The 21,799-nt window shown below is 31.5% G+C and overlaps 1 protein-coding gene across 11 annotated transcripts in view; it reads left to right on the top strand.

Annotated features, from left to right (window-relative positions):
• Nucleotides 1-16,839, top strand: part of LOC144849187 (protein-methionine sulfoxide oxidase mical3b-like) — a 47,077-nt gene extending 30,238 nt beyond the window's left edge. For 6 of the 11 annotated variants that reach the window (XM_078706256.1, XM_078706288.1, XM_078706280.1 and 3 more), the window contains exons 16-26: nucleotides 334-545; nucleotides 951-2,828; nucleotides 3,466-3,617; nucleotides 4,573-4,590; nucleotides 8,515-8,547; nucleotides 11,220-11,427; nucleotides 11,624-11,723; nucleotides 12,114-12,187; nucleotides 13,431-13,493; nucleotides 14,193-14,307; nucleotides 14,471-16,839. In XM_078706256.1, coding sequence (XP_078562382.1) covers nucleotides 334-545; nucleotides 951-2,828; nucleotides 3,466-3,617; nucleotides 4,573-4,590; nucleotides 8,515-8,547; nucleotides 11,220-11,427; nucleotides 11,624-11,723; nucleotides 12,114-12,187; nucleotides 13,431-13,493; nucleotides 14,193-14,307; nucleotides 14,471-14,579 — 2,962 coding nt within the window. In that variant the 3' untranslated portion in view covers nucleotides 14,580-16,839. The remainder of the gene's footprint in view (nucleotides 1-333; nucleotides 546-950; nucleotides 2,829-3,465; nucleotides 3,618-4,572; nucleotides 4,591-8,514; nucleotides 8,548-11,219; nucleotides 11,428-11,623; nucleotides 11,724-12,113; nucleotides 12,188-13,430; nucleotides 13,494-14,192; nucleotides 14,308-14,470) is intronic. The other 5 variants (XR_013613956.1, XM_078706265.1, XM_078706272.1 and 2 more) reach the window with 5 other exon arrangements.
• Nucleotides 16,840-21,799: the final 4,960 nt, after the last annotated feature.

Below are 21,799 nucleotides of genomic sequence, written 5' to 3'. Positions count from 1 at the left end.
CATATTTGTTTGATAGTGTATCAAGCTAATACACCAGTATATTATAGCTACAATTCTGCTCTTATCTGTTTCATTTATTGTAAATGTAATGCGTCCGTCTATGTTTTATGCTTGGGACTACAAAGACATGCCACTTTGGCTTCTGTGTGTCTTGACCATAAACAATGTAAACTGTCTGTTGATGTTGAATAAATGTTGTTAGAAATTTAATAACAGAGTATTCATGCTTTATAACCCAAATAATTTGACCAACTACAAGCTCATTTAAGATGTCTAGTTGTACTCCAAACTATTTACTAAAGTACAGTTTTGCTTCTTTTTCATTTTGTCTAGCTCTTCTGATGAGTATGATGCTGAGATAGAGTATGAGTATGAGGGTGCGGTGAGTCGCCTCTCTGCCATGGTTGCACCCATCACAGATGACATGGATGAAGACTTTGAAGACGATGATGAAGAATTCTCTGAAATTGATGAAGAGGATGAAGAATATAGTGACGATGAGGACGAGGTATATGATGACGAAGAGATAGTGGATGAAGAAGAAGGTCTGTAAATAATTTATATTTGAATATATATATTTTTATTCTTTCATTGTTTGATATGTATACATGCAAAATTGCAAGGAATCACACATATTATTAAATGTTGTGTAATAATAACATTTTAAAATCTTTTAAAATCTGAAAAAGTAAAAAAATGTAATGGTGTATTGTTGTGTATTTGTGGTGAATAGATCATTACTAAAGGTTGGTTCCCACTAGCGACGCAACACAAGGATGTAATGACCAATCCCATGACCAATTTGACTATTGATTGATTTATATTCGAACAATGGCTTGTCATTGGTCAACTCGCTTTCGTTGTGCGTAAGTCCTTGCATTGCGTCTCTAATGGGAACCACGCTTTATTGATTGTTTTACAAAATTAAAAATTGTAATATTTTTTTGCAGGTTCAGACGAAAGTGAGTATTCAGATGATGAAGATTCTGAATATGATGAAGAGTCTGAAGAGAGTGATGATGAGGAGGAGGAAGAGGAGGAGGAAGAAAAGCCAATTGAAAAGAGACAATCGTTTTCTCACCAAAAGAGTGTGATAGATTTAAAACAACAATGGCTTATGTCTCAAGCAGTTCCAACGCAACCATGGCGCCCTCCTTCTCTTGTTAATCTTGATAAAACCGAAGAAGTGAAAGAGGAGGTGGAGGTTGAGGAACAGAAAGAGGATGTTATAAATGATGAAATAACAAATGAGGATCAAATTGATATTGAATTAGATAATGAAATGAACAATGATGGAGAAGAGGTGATTGAAGAAAAAGCAGAGAGATGGCAGGATGTAATGGCAGCTGCTATAGCATCTTATGAAGATGATCTTAGTGGCAATAGATGGCATGAATCTGTTGGCAGAGTCAAAGATGCCATGGCAGCCAGTGAGGATCAACAAGAAGCTTCTGATACAGAAACTTCTTCCAGGACTTCTACATTAAATAAAACAAATGATTCTACCGCTAACACTGGCAAAAGGAAACCAAAGCGTTCCAATTTTCAATCTGTGTCCGCACTTTCGGAAATTAGTTTAACAATTTCAACTCCGTCCAGTTCAATTCCTTCTTCTCCAGTTTCATCGGTTAATTTAGAATCTATGTCGTATCAAGAAGACACTTTAGGAGAATATTTAAAAACAAATCCCAAATCGGAACTTGATGTTATCTCAGGGTCACCACTTTCCAGGGAAAGGTTAGACATGTCTTTGAATATGAGCCAGAATGCGGATAGTACTTTACAAGAGAACATGCTTTCGGAGGAAATGATATCGTTGTCGCCAGAGACACCGGAGCAACACGTTGTGTCACCTTCACAAGAACTTTCAGAAACTCTAGAAATAGAAGATATTAAACCTGTCTTGTCACCTAAAAGACCTAAATCAATTTTATCACCTAGATCAATTTTATCACCTCAATCCTCTGCAACTCCTCCTACAGTCACAAAACGAACTGAACAAAAAACTCGCCCACCAAGTATTATATATGGGTCGTTCCATGATTCATTGAGGGATGTTCCTTCGATTGATGATGTTGAGGATGAAGTGCTTCAAAATGAAAGCATTGGCATGGTTTTAAAAGACAATAATGACGTTTTTGAAGATGCTTCCCATCTTGAGGTTCCAACTCTGCAGGCAGAGTCTCTTAAAACGGACACTTTAAGAACGAAGAGTAAAAAGAAAAACACAAGCGGAACAACAAGAGCTATTCTAGATAAAAGACGCGATACACCTCGCTCACCGCGACGAACTGGTGGCGTTAGAAGGAGTCTGCCTTCTTCTCCTAGTGAAAACTCGTCACCAACGATAACGTGTAACGAGAAAGAAAAAGCGAAACAATTACTTTTAGAAAAACTAGAAGGAACATCTACTACGCCTGATGTGTGTCCTGCTGGTGATGTGTCAAGTGACTATACTAGAGACATTTCTGAACTTGTTACTCCGAAATCACCAGATCTTAACCTTATAAGATACGAAAATGGCATTCCATCGTCGGAATCTAGATCAAAAGAAAAACGTTCAAGACTTAGTCGAATGAAACTGAAAAATGCCAAGCGAAAAAGTACATCAAATGATCGTACGACAGAAAGGGTAAAGAAAAATAGAAAGGGTAGGAAGTCAACGGAATACATAGGGATGTCTGCTGAGAACATGTCATATGTAGATGGGAAACCTAGGAATGAGAGGGCGCCCATTGTCAGTATTGATGACGATGAGGTAGACCCATCAATGCCAGACGTTGTTGCTGGATCAACACCAAAGTTTGGTAGCAAATTCCATAGACCAGGTTTGTAAAATGGAGGATTTTTTTGTACCAAAATACTTAATATGGTAAACTATCTTTTTGTACTTTACTAATATTTAACTTTTTTTATGTAAACTTATTTCCTATGTTCATTTTGGTTCATCATCTCTCGTACAAATAGGTTTTCGTAACAGCTTTTATCCAGCTGCCATTCGGGCACTGAATGCTTGTCAGTATACCGTACGAGAGTGATGTGACAATTGTTTTTGTTTTTTTATTTATCTGTTTTTGTAGATCTCAAGGCAAACATAATTTTTATGTTTACTTTACATGCAAATCACATGGAAATAACTTTCCGCTGATTTTTTTGATTTTTTAAATTTATTTATTTAATCACACTCTTGTTTACAACAAGACTAGCCAATTCTGGCTTATGAGTTATCAAATATATATCAATTAAAGTAGACACAGATAAAAACATTTAACAAAATAACAACTTTAAACAGTCTTACAACACCAAATAAATAACGATTAAACAAGCAAAATTATTTTGTTTTCCCCCTAAATGATTAATGAATGTAAACAAGTTTTATTTAATATGTTTTAATAGCCCATAGGCTTCTCCTCCGAATGATGAATAAATGAATGTAAACAAGTTTTATTTTATATTTTTGAATAGCCCGTAGGCTTACAATTGACCCCAAGTTGAATGCAAATATTGATGACCTAGCTGAATCGAGTGATGAGGATGATTATTCAAATCAACCGGTGGTTGTATCTGATACTAAACCAAAGAAGTCACCTCGACGAATGTGGGGCAAAAAGTTTAAGGTGAGAAAACGATGGTTTACTCTTATGTTCTAAACATGGTTCACATCTAATTTATGTCTGTAATACGCTATACTTTATCACAATGTTGCATAAAGACCAATTTACACAGACGAGCGGTAAAGGTAAGCGGAACACCTTCACGCTTACTGTTACTGCTCATCTGTGTAAATTGGCCTTGATGGGGATTTAGTTTACATACAACAACCTTTATATGCTTTGTGATATTAAGTACGTATAAATGGGCAAATAATTTGCATAATGTGGGTATAGGCGGCCAATTCATAAGGTGTATATAATTTCATAAATATTTTATCAATTCATTCATTTTTTATGATTAAAATACATTTTTCTCAGGAATAAAATAAAACTCAATATATATTTTTAGTATTTATTTAGTATAAAATAAAATAATATTTTTATATGGAAACTTGTTTATAGGCATATAGAATATTTTGCCTATATTTTTTCACTGGTGTTGGTAGAAGAGTAGGTATGATAAAATTGTTGCAAATTTATTGTCATACAGAAGATACTATGTGTCTTGAAAAGTACTTTTAAATGATGATCTAATTTGTGACATATAGTTAGGCAAAGAATATATGCTATATAATATTTTATAAGATTTTACACCTTGCAAGTCGGCAGTGCTGATCGCTATATAGGTATCGGCATGATTTTGGCTATTTATAGACACGGTAAGCTAGCCAATCAGTGCACAGAATAATCGCCACGTCACTAATCTTAAAGAACACAAACTTGCCGATGGAACTGCGAAGTTTCTGATTTTATATGCTTATTGGGAAAGAGTATTTAGTTCAGGTTAACAAGACCAGAGTAGCTAATTGAAGACACCTGATTAACACCAATATTATTATGATATGCAAATTAAATAATTCACCACTGTATGCAAATGATATGGTAATATTCACAAATACTTGGCCTTTTTTCCCACCAGCTGAAATCGTTTAGAAAGGTAAACAATTTCTTGCACATTCTTAAACTACTTGTCTTTATTTGCTGTGATTCTTAGTGCATGAAATAGATTAAGCTAAGTCTGTCTCCTGTCTGTGCACAACTCTTACTTAAAGTCTGTTCACACACAGTTCAAAACACACACAAACTTTCTGTTGGTTACAGCGTGTTCACACACAATTAGTCACACACACACACTTTTTCTTTTTCCCTGTTTTTTTTCCTTCTTTTTTTCCAACATTTTTTTTTTCTTTTTTTCCCACCGTTTTTTGTTCTTCTTATTTCCCCTGTTTTTTTCTTCTTTAAAAAGATATTGAATATTAAAATGCAAAAAGAATATACTGCTGTTTTTGAAAACAAACAAAAGTCTTTAAATTAATAAAAACATTAATCTACAAATTCTTTTTCGCAATGCCATCAGTTTACAATTAAGCAAATCACAACTTAGTTGCAAATTAGCATTTTAAAGCACTACAGTTTCAAACGTTTTCTTTATCATTTTGGTGAAGGGTGTCATTTGGTAAATTAATGCTAAGAAGCCTTTTATATTTTCATTTTTAAAATTTATTTTACAATTTAGCCAATAAATAAAAAACATTTTTCTTTTAATCTAATCATTTAGTGCAATTTATAAATTTTCACAAACAATTTTTTTTAAAACTTTTCTTCTGCAATTTCAACATAACTATTTTGTAGAGATATCAAATGAAATACATTTATAAAATTAAATTGAATATCGTTATTTGAGAAAATACAAACTTGTTCTAAACATAAAAATATAAACAATTTAAATTTTTAATTTATTCAAACAAACGTTCTTTTATGTTTAGTTATAAAGTAGAAATTTTATTTTAAACACATATTATTTTTAAAGACATTTTATTTTTAAAGACATTTTATTTTTAAAGACATTTTATTTTTAAAGACATTTTATTTTTAAAGACATTTTATTTTGTTAAAGCTTTATTGCATGTAAACCTTTCTATCCTTTCTCCCAAAAAGTGAAAAGCTTTACAAATGTTGATTTCAGCAAAATATAAATAAAGAAATCTGCTACAAAGCTCAAAGTTGCTAAAAGTTGCTAATAAGTGGTCTATTTGCTGTTGATTCCAATCCAGGCTTAGCAGATATATATCCTATTTGTAACAAGCATCAACTGCACATGACCATGTCAAACAAGAAAAATAACTTTTGAAAAAAAAAAAGATGTATTAAAAATATCTTAAAGTACAGGAGGCTCTGTATGTGCATGTACCAGGGAAGAATGAAATTACAAAATGTCACTCTTTCCTAAAATATCTACCTTTTTTGATTAACTTTCATTTGCAAAAATTGTGATGTTTTTTCGTTTCTAACCCGAAACGCTGCAAAATGATCAAACTTATCTGAAGTTCAAAATACCAGGATGTCAGTGATTTGTTTATGCAAAAATTGTGCATAGGCCTACAGACTTGCTGTGTTTTTCTGGTATTCCTTTTATTTCTTTACTGTAACTTGGTCATGTGCAGTTACAACTATTATGTTAAGAGTGTGATTATAATTTAATTGACCACAATTTGGTCAGTAAAAACAGTTAACAAGGTAAAATGGTTGTGGTACCATGGTCGTTGGTACTAGTATGCTAATTGTGTGAGACACTGGTCTTGGTATCTTAGCATAGACTTATGATTGTGGTACACATGTTTTACTGGTCCTGGTGTTTTCATATTGGTAAACCATGGTATATTATACCTGTTTTGGTATCATCACACCATAATTTGATATTGATATACTGTACCATGGTATATTGGTTTTGGTACATTGAATGAAATGGTAAATGTACACTTGTAATGGTATAAATCTGGTAAACACAACCTTGGTACTAACCATACACCTTTGTTGAACCTTATACCATTAATATTAAGAAGAATATTAATACGTTTTAATCTGAATAACACATCAAACCTTGTGAAGTTAGTACGTAAAATATGTGAATTTTAAATTGTATATGTACAACATCGCTATTAGTGAATGTATTGCATGTGTGCGTAGTTAAGTAATTCAGTTTAAAAGACGGGTGAACAAATTAACATGGGACATCATTAAGTGTGCTTTTATTTACTTAAAATTAATGTTTAATGTGTGCAAAAGATTCAAAATCTAACGTTTTTATCTTGTAAAAGAACATTGATCCGTAAGATTGATGTTTCATGGACGTTATTTATTACTTAGTAAAATACCTCATTGTCATTGTTTTGTTTGTAACTCATTTGTTCAAGTAAATGTTTCATTGTTTTAAATGTGTCCATTCTTTCTTGTCTTTGTATTGTGTCTTTGTCTATTTTCTATGTTATATGTGTATAAATGTTTTTGTGTTTACTGCCCTCTGCAGTTATTTAAACTAAGGTGTTTGTTTGTTATTTAGTCTCTATTCTGTGTACTGTACATTTTCTTTTTTTCTTTCTACATCTATGTATAAATGTTATCCGTGTCTGTATTGCCGCCCTCTACAGTTATTAAAGCTCTGTGTCTACACTATAAACTTTGTGTAACACATTTTTTGGTTGGCTAGCAATCATGCAGCGCCCTCTATCGTTGTGACGTCACACCGTGATACTCTATATAGAGACACGATAACATCATATCACTACCACATTTGGGCACATCAAACATGTTTTTGTCAAACTAGTTTGATAGTGTAGACAGAGCTTTAGTCTCCTATTCCGTGTATACATTTCCTCATTATTTCGCAATATCAACAATTAAACATGTGAACTTTCTCTCATTTCCTCACACTCCTTAGATACTACTTTAATATTACTGTTAAAGCATACCATAAATGGATTAAAGTTATATTAATATAATTAGGGTAGATCAACTATAATTGATATGAAATAATGTGATTTGACTTTTGTTGGATGACAATTCGTTTACAGGCAGGGTACTTTACTTAAGTGCCATTATTAATATTTTAATAGAAAATGAAATGTGTAACACCTTTTAAATTAGATTAATTTTAAGAGTTATTGAATAATTTAAGATAAAGCTTGAAAGAATATAAATTTTCCACCATAAAAGTCCCTTTATTTTAATTTTTTTTAAAATAAGAACAAAATAGACACCAATATCATTTGTCGTCTCTTTATCATGTGATTTACTTTTAATTTGTCATTTGTGTATCATGTGATAACTCTCGATTGTCATTTGTCTACTTTCTGTAGTGTTTCATTGTTTAATATTTTATGTTCTGTTTCTGGCTATTTCATGTCATGTTTCATGTCGTTTTTTAAAAATTCAATTAGTGGAAATTTCAATTTTTAATATTAAGGGGCTTTCTCTCGAACAAAATTTGTTTGTTATTAAGTATACTTAAAGGGTGTTAAATTTTACTCCAATGGTCACCACATGTATGTCATAATCCTGAAAATTCAAAATACAAAACCAAATTGATCCGAATGTAAAGAATATTGATCTTTTTCATGGTGCGCAACTCGCCTATGCAAATTTTCAAGTAAACGTACGAGTATGCGCAGAATGTTCTTTTTACTAGTGGTTCAAAAATAGAAAGACAAATGATGAAGCTTTCACAAAATTTATATTAACTAATTAATTTTATTTTAATTATTCCTTCTTTTTTTTTTTTTTTGCCCATATTTCCTAGTTGATTATGTTTTAAATTTTCTAATAGTTTCATTTATGAATCATGTCGAGGTAGATGAATTTAAAAGTATAACAATCTGAATTTTGTTTTTTTATTTATATTCATATATTTTTGCTTTAGATTACTAGAGTCATTTCACCCAATTATGTACATTTTCAAAATATAACTGCTATGCTCAATCAATTATTTTCTGTTAATTTTTTTGGCAATTATAGTTATTTTTTTTCTTCTGAACACTTTTTTAACATCAGTTTTTATATTATTTTCATGGCATTGCTTATACAGGTTATAAACAGGAAAGCGGTCAAAGCAGAAAAGGTAGAAGAAAAATAATACACCCCTATTATCATTAGTATATACCTCCATTTATATAGTGTTTGTGATGTGTATGCAGTGGCTGATCCAGGGGAAACTGAGCCCCCACCCAAGCAAACAAATCGTTGATTGTCAGAAAAGGACGACCCCATTATTTGGGCCTGTTCAGGCTTAGTTTATTTACCCACTAAATTGACTTCATGGAGCAATTATCGCTAACTTTGATGGTTAGACTTACCCGAGTAAATAACTGAAAGCCAACTCAGATAGCGTTGTATGACTATTCGTCTCGTCGGGAGAAAATAAAACATGTTTCATGTTCTCCCGACGACCTAAAAAACCAGACACTATCTGAAGATGAGTCGTCTCGTCGGGATTTAACTCGGACAGCACCGACAAGTGAAGACTTTTTGTCGGGCCTCGTCGTACGACGCTGTCTGAGTTGACCTTGACCCAAGCAAACAGATCATAGACAGTGAGCAAAGAACGCCTCAATTATTTAGAACTGTTGTCGCCACCCCAGCAAACAAATCCTGGATCTGCCACTGATACCAGTTAATCCAATCCACCCCTTTATATATATAGTATTTGTATACATAATGTTATGCAACTAACTGCTTTTAATACATCATATATTTTCTGTTTATCAATATATCAATTTTATTTATAAATCATTGTCAACCTTCTTCCCATTTTTCATGTTTTCATTTAAATTTCATCTGAATGTTCAAACATAATAAAGTCTACTGGTGTCTGTTTTGTACAATAATATAAATTATTCTTTAAATATATATCAAAAAAGTATTATATTAATTATTATACTATATATTGTACTGAGAAAGCTCCTCCTTTATTTTTTAAATTGAAAATTGGAATCTTTACCCAAAAACAAAGAGAAAGGGGAATAAAATCAATATTTAATTTTGAGGAATTTTACAAATAAAAAAGTAGTATTAATTCTTAAAAAAGAAAAAAACTATTTGAGAAAGAAGGTCAACACAAATACCCTCATCATCTTTCTTTAGTTAGTCAAAACAGTTTCTTTATTGGAATTTAATGATTTTAAAAGTTCTATTCAAATTTTGATTTTGCAAATTGGAAAGTAGTGTTAATTCTTAAAGAAAAACAAACATATTTAAGCAAGAAAGTCAACACAAATGCCCTCATCCTATTTCTAGTTTCCAATACCGTTCCACATTTCTTTATTTGAATTTCATACTGGTACACTTTCAATGGCATATTTAGTGAAACACTATAAAGAATTCACTTAAGTCAAAATAGTGTGAATTCACTTAGATTACTAGATATGTCATTGGTTCACCCCACCTGCATGCTAATTAGGCGATACTGATTTGCATGTATACATGGTGTTTACAGTGTTATATCAGAACTGTACTATTTTTAATGTTTTAAGGAGTTATTAATGTTTTACTATAGTAATGTTTGTGCTTAACTTATATAAGCGACTTTGATAACTCCAGAGGGCGGCGGCATATTTAAAAGGTAAAAAAAAGTTCCATAGGCACAAGGCTAGCGCGATGATGTAAATTTACATCACCATGCTAGGGCCTAGATTGACCTTCTAAATACGGCTCTCTCTAGAGTTATCAAAGTCGCTGATTTTACAATCCATGCCCATGTGTATTTATAAAGCTAAGGAATTGTTCTGTTTGTGAATTTTTTCAGTTAATATTCAATATTCAAATTTACAGTGCTAGCCTCCAAGTACCATAATGTGTTCAGTCACGGTAACAGTTACAGTCCATCTACAAATTGCACATCAATTATATTACACTGTCAACAAACTGCATTAACTACAACACCTAGTCGCACCTTGACATATATTTATTCTTGTTAATATTATTCTACTACATTTTGAGTAAACCAGAATTTTTAATCTTAAAGAGCTTGAAATCTTTGAAGAAAGTGAGAGACATAATAGGTATCTCACCAGACCAATCCTAAAGCTTTGTCTACATTACCAAACTATGTGATAAAAAAGTGTGATGTGCCCAAATATGGTAGTGATATGCTTAAATATGGTAGTCATATGACATCATGTCCAAATATGGGGACATCACATTTTTTGTCACATAAAGTTTGATAGTGTAGACAGAGCTTAAGTTACATAAGGGGTATTTCAACAGATTACACACAAACCTTTTGTGTGCCATTTTGACAGCACAGCACTATTTTGATTGTTGTTTATATTATTAAGACTGTGTTTTTGCTAATCAAGGCTTTGCGATTGTTTGCTCCTTTCCTGATAGAGTTCCACCACCACCACTCAGAGTTTGACATTTCATTGTGCTTTATTAAATGTGTGTGAAATATAGCCACCCTACCCTACCTTTTCATGCATGCTTTCAAGTTGTTTAAAACTTTATTAATTTTTAAAAAAAATCAATTTTGTTAACAATATTGCCTTAATATCATCATTGTAACATTATTTAAATAAATAAATTGGTAAACAAAATATCATTAATAAAGATTCTTTTTTAATAATGGCAAGTGTGTTCCTCTAGCTTCAAATGCAACTAAATTTTTAAATTTATAATCATTTCATAATAATATAATTACTTACAAATATTTTAATATTTCACTAAAATATATTTATCTAATGTTTAACATGAATGTATTCCTAAATATTAACCAACTTATTTACTGAACCTCAGGAGAAAAGGAAGATGGAAGAAGAAGAGATCAGTGAACAGCTGACGAGACGAGTGCAGAGAGAAGCACGGCGCCAACACAAACAACAGCAACAGAAACGTCTGCGTATGGCACAGGAGATACAGCGGCAGTTGCAGGAAGTTGAGGTTAAGAACCGTGAGCTGGAAGACAGGGGTGTTGAAGTAGAGAAGGCACTTAGGGGTGAAGGAGGTAATGAAAACATTAATTAAACTTTATGTGAGAAAAATACTACCATATTTGGGCATATTGCTACCATATTTGGGCACATCACACTTTGATAGTGTAGACATAGCTTTATGCAGCTCTCTCAAAGCTGACATGTATACCCCTTACACATTATTCCACAAATCGCAAATTATTAATATTTCTGTTTGTTTAATTGTAGATATAAAGGGAATGGATGAACACACACTTATGCAACAGTGGTTCCAATTAATTAATGAAAAACACGCCCTTGTAAGATTTGAGTCGGAACTTATGATACAGTAAGTAGATCTAATAGGTCTCTTTTCATTGTAGGCATGTAAAGAATAAATAAATGAATTAATAATATAATTTCAATTTATTGCCACAAGATACATCATAATAATCAGAGTGTAAACAAAATTCTAAATATGGTACTCATTAAAGATGTATTTTGCTTTAAATTACAGTTTTTTTCAGGTAAAGTGAATAACTATTATGTGACATTAAAATAGCATATTCAAAACAAAACAAAATTTTAAGAATTATTTTTTCAGGGGGACAATATATCTTTAAATTTTATTCCCTGCCTTCTTTACTGACGAACTACTTCTTAATGATTCCATTAAATCATTTCAATTAATGATTGTATTAATTGTGATATTTAATTATATTTCTTTTGTAATATATAGTAAGAGGGAGCTAGAACTTGAGGATAGACACAGTATGTTAGAACAAGATTTAAGGCAGAGAATGGCAGTAGATGGTAAGTCAATTGATAAACATTACCTAAGATAATTAAATAATTTAAATTAGACATTTATTTACATGTTGTAAGAGCGCAATTAAAAACTCTAAACTGTGTGGCAATACATTAATTAGTAACTAAATTTAATAAATTATCAAATGCAAGTTGTGAAAATGAGATTATTAAGAATGATATAATGAGTGAAGAATGAACCAAGATTCCTGCTTGATATGTAGGTGCCCTACCATTAAACCATTGAGGTTTTACTGTTATTACTTTAAATAGAAATAAATACAAGTTCAGTGACAAGGAAGTTATAAAAATAATTATTTAAACTAGCAAGGAAATTATCTATTGTGTAATAAAAACATTATGAGTTCGCTGTTTAGACTATCGGTTTCACAACTGCTGTACAAAACTAGACTGTAAACAATTTAGAATTTGATAATGTATCCATACTAAGAAATTGTAATAAAATAATGCTTTTTGCTGATATTCTATAGTTAAAAGCATTGCTTTTGCTTTCTATATGTTATAGTTATATGTAGAGTTATTATTGAAGAAAACAAATATTGTATATGAAACATTGCACTACTGCTTTGCTGATATCCAATCTAAAAAAAATATATATTAAATTAAAAATAAATTTATACTTAGATTATAGTGTAAAGTATAGTATAGTTAATTATTTGTAAAGTGAAAATCTGTCACAGCAGCTAAATATTACATAGATTTTAATGCACACATTTGCCACCAACATTTACTGTTTAAGTCGTCATCAGGTTTATGGTAGAAATTTATTCCAGATTATGGAAAATCAGTTAAACAGACCTAAGTCTGTTTTGCTTGTATAATTGTGATGGTAGAAGTTATTATTAATACTTTAGTCAGTAATTCAGTGGCATGCTGTTAAAATAAGTCTATATTTTGTTTATTGCAGTTTTCATCTCTACTCACATTCAATTCCTTCCTCTTATTGTTCTTACACCCCCTGTTAGTTATTCTCTTGTTTGTTTACTAAAAGCTCTAAGATAATATGATGAAATATATGCTATGATTATATAAATTGGTTATATTTATTGATTACCTTAATTATATTTATTGATTACCTTACTTATATGTAATTGCAACAATGTTTCTTACTTCTGGTTTAGAATACTGTAGATTCTCTTAAAAGCCTATGTATTCTACAATATTAATATATAATATCTACTGCTATATATTCAAGTATTTGAATATTACATTGTCTTTATATGCATAGACGAAGAAGAGGATTTAAATTTAACATTTGAGTTTGTTGAGATTCCAAATGCCGGAGGGCAGAGTAAGTGCGCAATGTATGCTGTATGCCCCTAATCGCCTGTATGTACGACCTCCTACAGCAGATTTACAAGCATGGAATATCCCCTCCCCCCCTCTGTTGTTGCCATCATTGAAATCACTCTTCCAGTAGGTGTGCAGCCTCCTGCTGCTCAGCATGACATGACAATGTATATTGCATGAGAAAGTATATTCAGCGTGCATGTTAATTTATGCATATATAATCAACGCATGGAATAAAATAAAAAACATATGAACTAATTCATATTTATATCATTGTATAAAGAATAATTTAATATATAATTTATTTAATACTGCTATATCAATATTATGCATTGTACTCTATGGAAATGAATGGAATGTTTTTTGATATATTTTAATTATGTTATATATTTATTGTTACAACAATTTAGTTTAAAGTTATAACTTCAATTATGTAATAATACTCTATTGTTGTGTATTCAATGCCAATTTCCACAGTTTCAATCTTTTTTTATACCAGGTTTTTTTTTCTGATTATTATAATTTGTAATTTATTTTTTATGTAAATTTTGTAAAGGTGTTGGCAGGTTGGTATTCTATTCTGTGTTCATTTAATTTCTAAATATATTTAATTTGTTTTTTTCCTTTCAACTTCTATGTTTAATTCTGTGTTATAATAATTTTGACTCCCGAATTTAAAAACTTTTTTTGTTAAAATTAGATTCAAGAAAATCGTCGGATGACGTTGCCCAAGAAAAACTCCTCCTTGAAGAAATGCTCGAAGTCGTCGAGCAAAGGGACGCGTTGGTGGCGCTTCTGGAAGAAGAAAGGCTCAGGTATCTTGTTTTTCTATGCGTCTGCAAAGTACGGTGTTCGGATTTAGTTCTCAGGCTAGGATTATTCATTCTTTTATTCATGTTTCTTTTGTTTGTTTCATCATACCAAATGTCAATGATAATTCATTGTGTAAGTTTTTAAAACTTTGTTTATATTTTCCAGGGAACAAGAAGAAGACAAAGATGTCGAAGGAATAATGCTTCGAAAAGGTTTCAATTTAGCTTTGAGAGAAAAAGCACGCTTCTCAGCTGCGGCAGCTGAATTTTTATAGTGTTAGACATCATATATCCATTCATATAGGCTAAAAACGAAATCCAATAGGTTTTTTTTTTCAATTAGATAATATACACAATGATAATGAATTCAATCAAAATGTTTTCATATGAAAAAACATTTAAGAATATTAAAAAATCAAATACACCTATATTTATATCAATTATGATAAATATGACAAAGTGGCTGTAAAAAGTGCTCAATGCAGAGAGTAATAAATAAATAAATATTAATTTTGATAAATAATATATAATATTTATGTGCTTTTTGTAGCAAAATAAAAAGAAAGATTTTAAGAGGTAAAAGACTTAACACTAAATTCATGGTGTAAGTGACATGTAGTATGGATGTGAAGTTTTAGTTGAAAATCTATGTATATGCAGACTTTGGTACAGATTAATGTAAAGTAATCCATGGTGCTGTAACACAGTAGAATCCTTCTTGTGGTACACCCCTATCTGTAAGGTGACACTTTCCCGTGAAACAAATGGGAACAAATATATTTTTAGGCCAACCCCTATTCAACGGATACTTTTGGTGGGTTCTGTAGATGTCCTAGAGCCTGTTAGGACTTTACAATTTACACATGTAATGGTCGCCTGTGATGTAAATTTTGAGATAAACCAGCTGTTTCAAAAACCCTTGACCTTTGTTCTGTTAAAACATTATGTAATAATATCTTATAGTGAGCAAATTCCAACAATGATTAATGGAAGTCTCAACTAGACTTTTCAGCACCATTGAGGGCTACACCATGTAATAGATGCTCTCCCTAAAAATCTGTCTACACTATCAAAATAAAAAAAGTGTGATGTGTCCAAATATGGTAGTGATATGACATCATCGTGTCCATATGGGCACATCACATTTTGTTGTCACATAAAGTTTGATAGTGTAGACAGAGCTTTAGACTAAAAGTCATGCTAAAAACACCCTTGCATCAGGGACTGTGTAAAGACATTGATGAAATGTATGTATATTATTTTTTTATTTTTTCTAGAATCGATCAAATTCATTGTCCTTTTATAAAATATGTTGCGTTAAAAGGTTCCAAATACCCATTTATGCTACTGGGTGATTGATAACTTTATCTTGGCACATAATGCGTAAGCGCTTTATACATTTTTCTGTATAATCTAAACATAACTGACATCACTCAAATATTAATAATGTCATGGAATACAGTGCAATTGTCACTTTGAATTACCTGATGTCAATCTATTTTACATTTTGTTTTTTAATTTTATATAAACATGTTTTGTCTGTCAATTTTTATTTTTATATTGTTTGTATTATTTTTTGTTTCAATATCATGTTTAAATTAGTATTTTGTTTCCTATGTAATTTTCATTTCATTTTTGACAGTATAGAAGTATTAAGTATAATATCTTAGTACAGTATGAAATTTTAATAAAATATAAATTTGCAATTTGGATAAAAGTACTTTAATGGTAAAAATATTCCAATATATTTCATTCCCTTACTTAATGTGACCAACGTATTTAGTACAATACAACGTTAGGGAGGTTATAGACTTACTTATTTATTACAAAGTTAGGGAGGTCGTACTTATAAAATACAATAAGTTAGGGAAGTTTATTTATTTATTACAAAGTTAGGGAGGTTTTACTTATAAAATACAATAAGTTAGGGGGGTTTATTCATTTATTACAAAGTTAGGGAGGCTTTACTTATAAAATACAATAAGTTAGGGAGGTTTATTTATTTATTACAAAGTTAAAGGGGACAACCTTATTATAAGTTAGAGATCGAATTTACTTCATTTATCAAAAACATGTAAAAATTAAACTTTTGTACAGTTTTGTTTTCGACTGATCATCATACACGGTACAGATATTGCGGCACATAAAATCTAACAAACATAATTTAATTTGTTTCTCACATTCAATTATTTTGGAAATATAATTATTATTTTCAATCATTAGTAGTGGCAGTAGTAAAGCGTTGGATTTATCAATTGTTTTACGACCTGTTTGTGGTTGGTCAATTCCTTTGCCCACCGTGTGAATGGTCAGTAGATTTTAAATGGCAAGTGTGCGATTGGTCAGTTATTTTCGCATGGCTGACTTTGTTGTGATTGGTTAAAGGTAGAATGCATTTCTACAGTGTTGTTGGGGAAACACTTGATGTTTTTAGGAAAAGCTTTATCACCGATTTTAAGCTTAAAATAATATAGAACAAGTTTGACGATATTAAATAAAATATGACGCATTGTAAACTATGTACATTTGTCTTTATTCGGCAAGAAAGCAGTTATAACAGTTCATTTTAAGAATATAGCATCAAATATAGTTGCCAAATTAACGCTTCTAATGTAAAATCCTGTGTACTGGTAGTTAAATTGCTAAATTTATACATTTGTTTAGTTTCTATATAGGCCTACTATTTCTATAGAATTTATAGACTATTATACACTAGTATTTTGTTATTATTATATAACTTGTGCTATTGTAAATTGAGCATGACATAATCTGAGAAACAAAATGCACATACAGTATTATAATTTCATTTTGATAAATCCTGGTTATTAGCCTACATTGTTAGTGACAAATGTAAATTTCCTACAGTTTGGAAATTACAATGAAAAAGCTAGAACATTAGGTTAAGTTCATCACCGATATATATATATACAACCAATATAAGGGATATCGACCAAAAAAGCTGGCTTACCAAATTTAAAGCCATTTCATGTCCATTGTCAATGACAAAATTTGACTAATTTGAGTTCAATTTAGTCTATTACACAAATGTGTTTACTCTGTTTGTGGTATTGGTGGTAAGGTATCGTCCTGTCGTCGCTCTCCAGTCAGTAATACTACAGAGCCTGGTTGCTGATAACTGGCAAACTGTTGTTATAAGTTACATTTGAGTTGAGTTTCCAGGTGAAGTGAAGATTAGTATGACTCGTATCGAGTGTTTACTCTGTTTGTGGTATTGGTGGTAAGGTATCGTCCTGTCGTCGCTCTCCAGTCAGTAATACTACAGAGCCTGGTTGCTGATAACTGGCAAACTGTTGTTATAAGTTACATTTGAGTTGAGTTTCCAGGTGAAGTGAAGATTAGTATGACTCGTATCGAGTGTTTACTCTGTTTGTGGTATTGGTGGTAAGGTATCATCCTGTCGTCGCTCTCCACCATGTGGTTCAGTCAGTAATACTACAGAGCCTGGTTGTTGATAACTGGCAAACTGATGTGATAAGTTACATTTGAGTTGCTTTGAGAGGGAAGCCGGTGCTTCCACTTCAAGCTCCATCGCAAAGAACGTTCCATCGTCATTGCTGGCAAGAGCCGAAATCTTCCCCACCGGAACATACTTCTTGGGAATTTTGATATATTTTTTTATACAAATGAGAAAGACAATAGTGATTACTCCTGACATGATTGAACAAATTACCAACAGTTTATATATCAGAGATTCATGTTCATTATCATCATCATCAAGTTTATCGTCAATGCTAATGGTTGATGATGTTTGCATCGTTGATGAGACATCAGGATCAACTTGATCACAATCTGTGACGTCAACATTCAGTATCGTTGTTGCTGAACCCTCTGAATAATTACCTAGTCTCACGGTGCATCTTACTTCTGTTCCATTTAAACCAACAGTTACATTGCGTATGGTTAAACTGTTATTTTTAGCAATCATGTCAATTTTTGGGAATGTTTCCCATATGTACTCTACTTGAGTAACGTTATCGTTGTTTGGAAGAAAACAATTTAGAACTGCGTCGTCTCCTTCAATAAGATTTCCTGCTGATGTTAAACAAACATTCTTTATTGATACATCAACTGTGCAAATATACGGTGCAGATTTCACTTCTACAACACATGTGAATTGTGACATATCTGTGACATAAAATTGTCTTTCAAATAAAGTATCATTTCCTGATGTATGATTATACCCTTTCTTCTTATTTTCAATACCCATCTTCTGCCCCAAACGTTCGAGTACAAGATCTGGATAAGAGAAAATACGACATTGTACAGTGACGTTGCACTTACCAACACAGTGTTGTTTGTTAGATGAGCACTGTGGTACAGGTTGTGGAAATACACTCACGTTAAATGGTCTTGATTCCTCTGTAACATTATCATGATGGGTGATGAGAATGCTGTACACACTACTGTCAGAAATGATCAAACTGGCTATTTTGATCTCAATTTCAGAATGGCCATAAAACGTTTTATTAGAAATATGAATACGTGTTTCATCCAATAAACATGAGTTCTTCTTCTTCAACTGATAATACTTTACACAATTGTTACACTTAATAACATAACATTTAGTTGATAGTGGTTGTCCGACAAAAAAGTAATTATTAGGTGAATCACAATCAATGTTCTGTTGCTGCTGCTGTGTTGACATATAACTTGCATTCAAAAATATAAAAATACATAGGCCTACAGCATTGGTGGCTTTAGACATAGTTATTGACAGCATGTGAACAAATTGTCATCATGTCGTTTTATGCAAAATGTGTGTCTGCAGCACAACTTCAAGTTGATTTAATAATTGCAAATCATTTTACGTTCTGGTTTTGATATTCATGTTTGTCATACACAATTGATAACTGAAACTAAAAGTTGTTTTTGATTCTCTACAGCTCACTATGTCGGTCGGTTGGTCTAACTTTAGCACGCGACTGCAGCCATGTGTATGGCCTTGTTTTGAAAATAGATACCCTGATATTGTATTTCAAATACCATCATATCGAGTACCATATTTCTTATAAATTGTCAACCTGAACATTTTTAAAACAAATGTTATATCACAAATTGGATCGGGGGAAAAATTACCCAAAAACGCAATTTAAAGAAAAACTATATTCATCAGGAAGCCTATTTGAAGGGGTTTTTTTTGTCTTTTATTATAAGCTAAATCATTATTTCTTCCTTTTTTGGCAAACGTGAATAACTTTGTTAAAACTCCAAAATGATCTGTTCAAAGTTTGATCTTTATTTTTCATGTTTATGGGAATATTTAAATTTGGAAAGTGGCCTGTCTGATCAACCAATTACAATTTTCACATTTAAAATTATTTGAATTCTCGGTGGTAGGGGGTGGCTATATGATTTGAGACTAAGGTGACAATATGTTTTTATGCGAGATCTTTAGGAAATTGACCTCACTCTGTTGACGAATGACCTGTCGGCGAAATGCCCTGTCGGCCAATTGTCCTGTCGGTGAAATGTCCTGTCGGTGAATTGTCCGGTCGGTTAAATGTCTTTCGACGAAATGACATTCAGCAAAATGTCCAAGTACTGTTGCTAGGAACCAACAATGCATACTGTAATTACCTATTTCCATTAAAGAATTAGACTATTCCATTATTATTTAAAAAATTAGTTTTAGGAAGGACCTATATTACTTATTTTCCGTGTGGATATATTGGATTTGAATATTTATTATCAATAATTAAATTATTTTTTGTTTTACAGGTCTCGGAAAAGGATATGTCTTCCTAGAATCTGGAAAAATCCTTAATTCACCCCCTGTCAAAGAATAATAAACCTGAAGCTCTCAATGACTATAGGCCCATTGCCATAACTGCTGTACCTATGAAATGTTTCGAAAAATTAATTAAGAATGATATTTTAAGTGAGACTGAGAGTCTTTTGGATCCCTGTCAATTTGCCTACCGTTCCAAAAGGGGTGTAGGAGATGCAGTTACAACTTTATTACATAAAATACTTGGTCATGTTGACAGGCCAAATTCGTATGCCAGAGTTTTATTCTTAGATTTTTCATCCGCTTTTAACACTTTGCAACCTCATATTTTAATGGAGAAAATGAATGTCTTGGGTATAAATCCAGCTACTATTTTATGGATCAATGATTTTTTAAAAGATAGGGAACAATTCGTCTGTTTTAATGATAATATTTCAGAAAAACTTATGTGCAATACTGGTGCACCACAAGGTTGTGTTTTATCTCCTATTTTATTTTCTTTATATACTAATGATTTTAAATGTTCAGATGATCTAGTTTTAACCAAATGCTTTACTGTGAAATACGCTGATGACACCGGTCTAGTTGGCCTGATAAAACATGATGACCCTAAGTCATATTTTGATAATGTCAGTTATTTTTCTACTTGGTGTTCTAATAACTATCTAAAATTAAATGTTAACAAGACTAAAGAAATGATCATTGATCTTGGATAAGGTAACAAAACACATGATAAGCTATGTATATTAAACAATGAAGTGGAAGTTGTTAGTAACTTTAAGTATCTAGGCACAGTAATCGATGATAAACTTAATTGGAAGGAAAACACTAAGTTAGTTACCACAAATTGTTATAAACGACTGTACTTTTTGAGAAGATTGAAGAAATTTCATGTGTCCAATAGGATCTTGACTTTATTTTATGAATCTGTTATTTTATCTGTTTTAACTTTTAATGCAATAGTTTGGTTCAACAAATTAAACCAGCAATGCATGAAAAAAGTACAAAGAATAAGTAAATCTGCCAAAAAGATAATAGGAATTGATATTAAGAAATCAGATGAAGTTGTTAACAACGCACTTACAAATAAACTTAAAGTTATTAAGTCAGATGTTAGCCACCTCCTTAACCAGTACATTACGTTAAGCCGGTCTGGGCGCATTACAAATCCTCGTTGAAACACTGAACGCCTACGTAGATCCTTTCTCCCATCTGCTATGAGGCATTTTAATTTAATGTGGAAACGATATCTGCAATAAGTATCTTAGCTGTATTTTTAACTCAATTTGTACTTTTTGTGTCCTCTTTTAACTTTTTTATATAACATCTTGTTCTCTGTTTTATGTGATTTTATTCTTTTTTATTGTTTGTGCGACAATGTTTTTAGTCAATTTTAATGTGTGTACTTTCTGCCAAAGTTTCAAGCCATTTATGAGTTTGACAATAAAGTTTATTGAATTGAATTGATATTGATTAAAGGCGAGTAATAGTATTAAATTTAGTAGTATTGTTTACAAAGTACAAGTTTAACAATTGGGTTTGGTATTTATTAAACTTGATAAGAAAAAAACAGCAATAATAGAGATAAAGAGAATAAATAAAACATGTAATTTATAACAAACTAGAGGGTACTCCGAGAGTACAAACCTACGCCTACTGTAAAATTCCCTACATAAAATGCCCCCTGAATATTTTTTTTTAACATTTTTTTTTATTAGTTCTAAGTGTAAATATGTTAACTGCACA

This window comes from Antedon bifida, chromosome 1 (genome assembly GCF_963402885.1).
Source record: "Antedon bifida chromosome 1, ecAntBifi1.1, whole genome shotgun sequence".
NCBI classification, from domain to species: domain Eukaryota; kingdom Metazoa; phylum Echinodermata; class Crinoidea; order Comatulida; family Antedonidae; genus Antedon; species Antedon bifida.
Note: the sequence above shows the minus strand (reverse complement) of the source record. Positions and strands in the feature narration are given on the sequence as shown.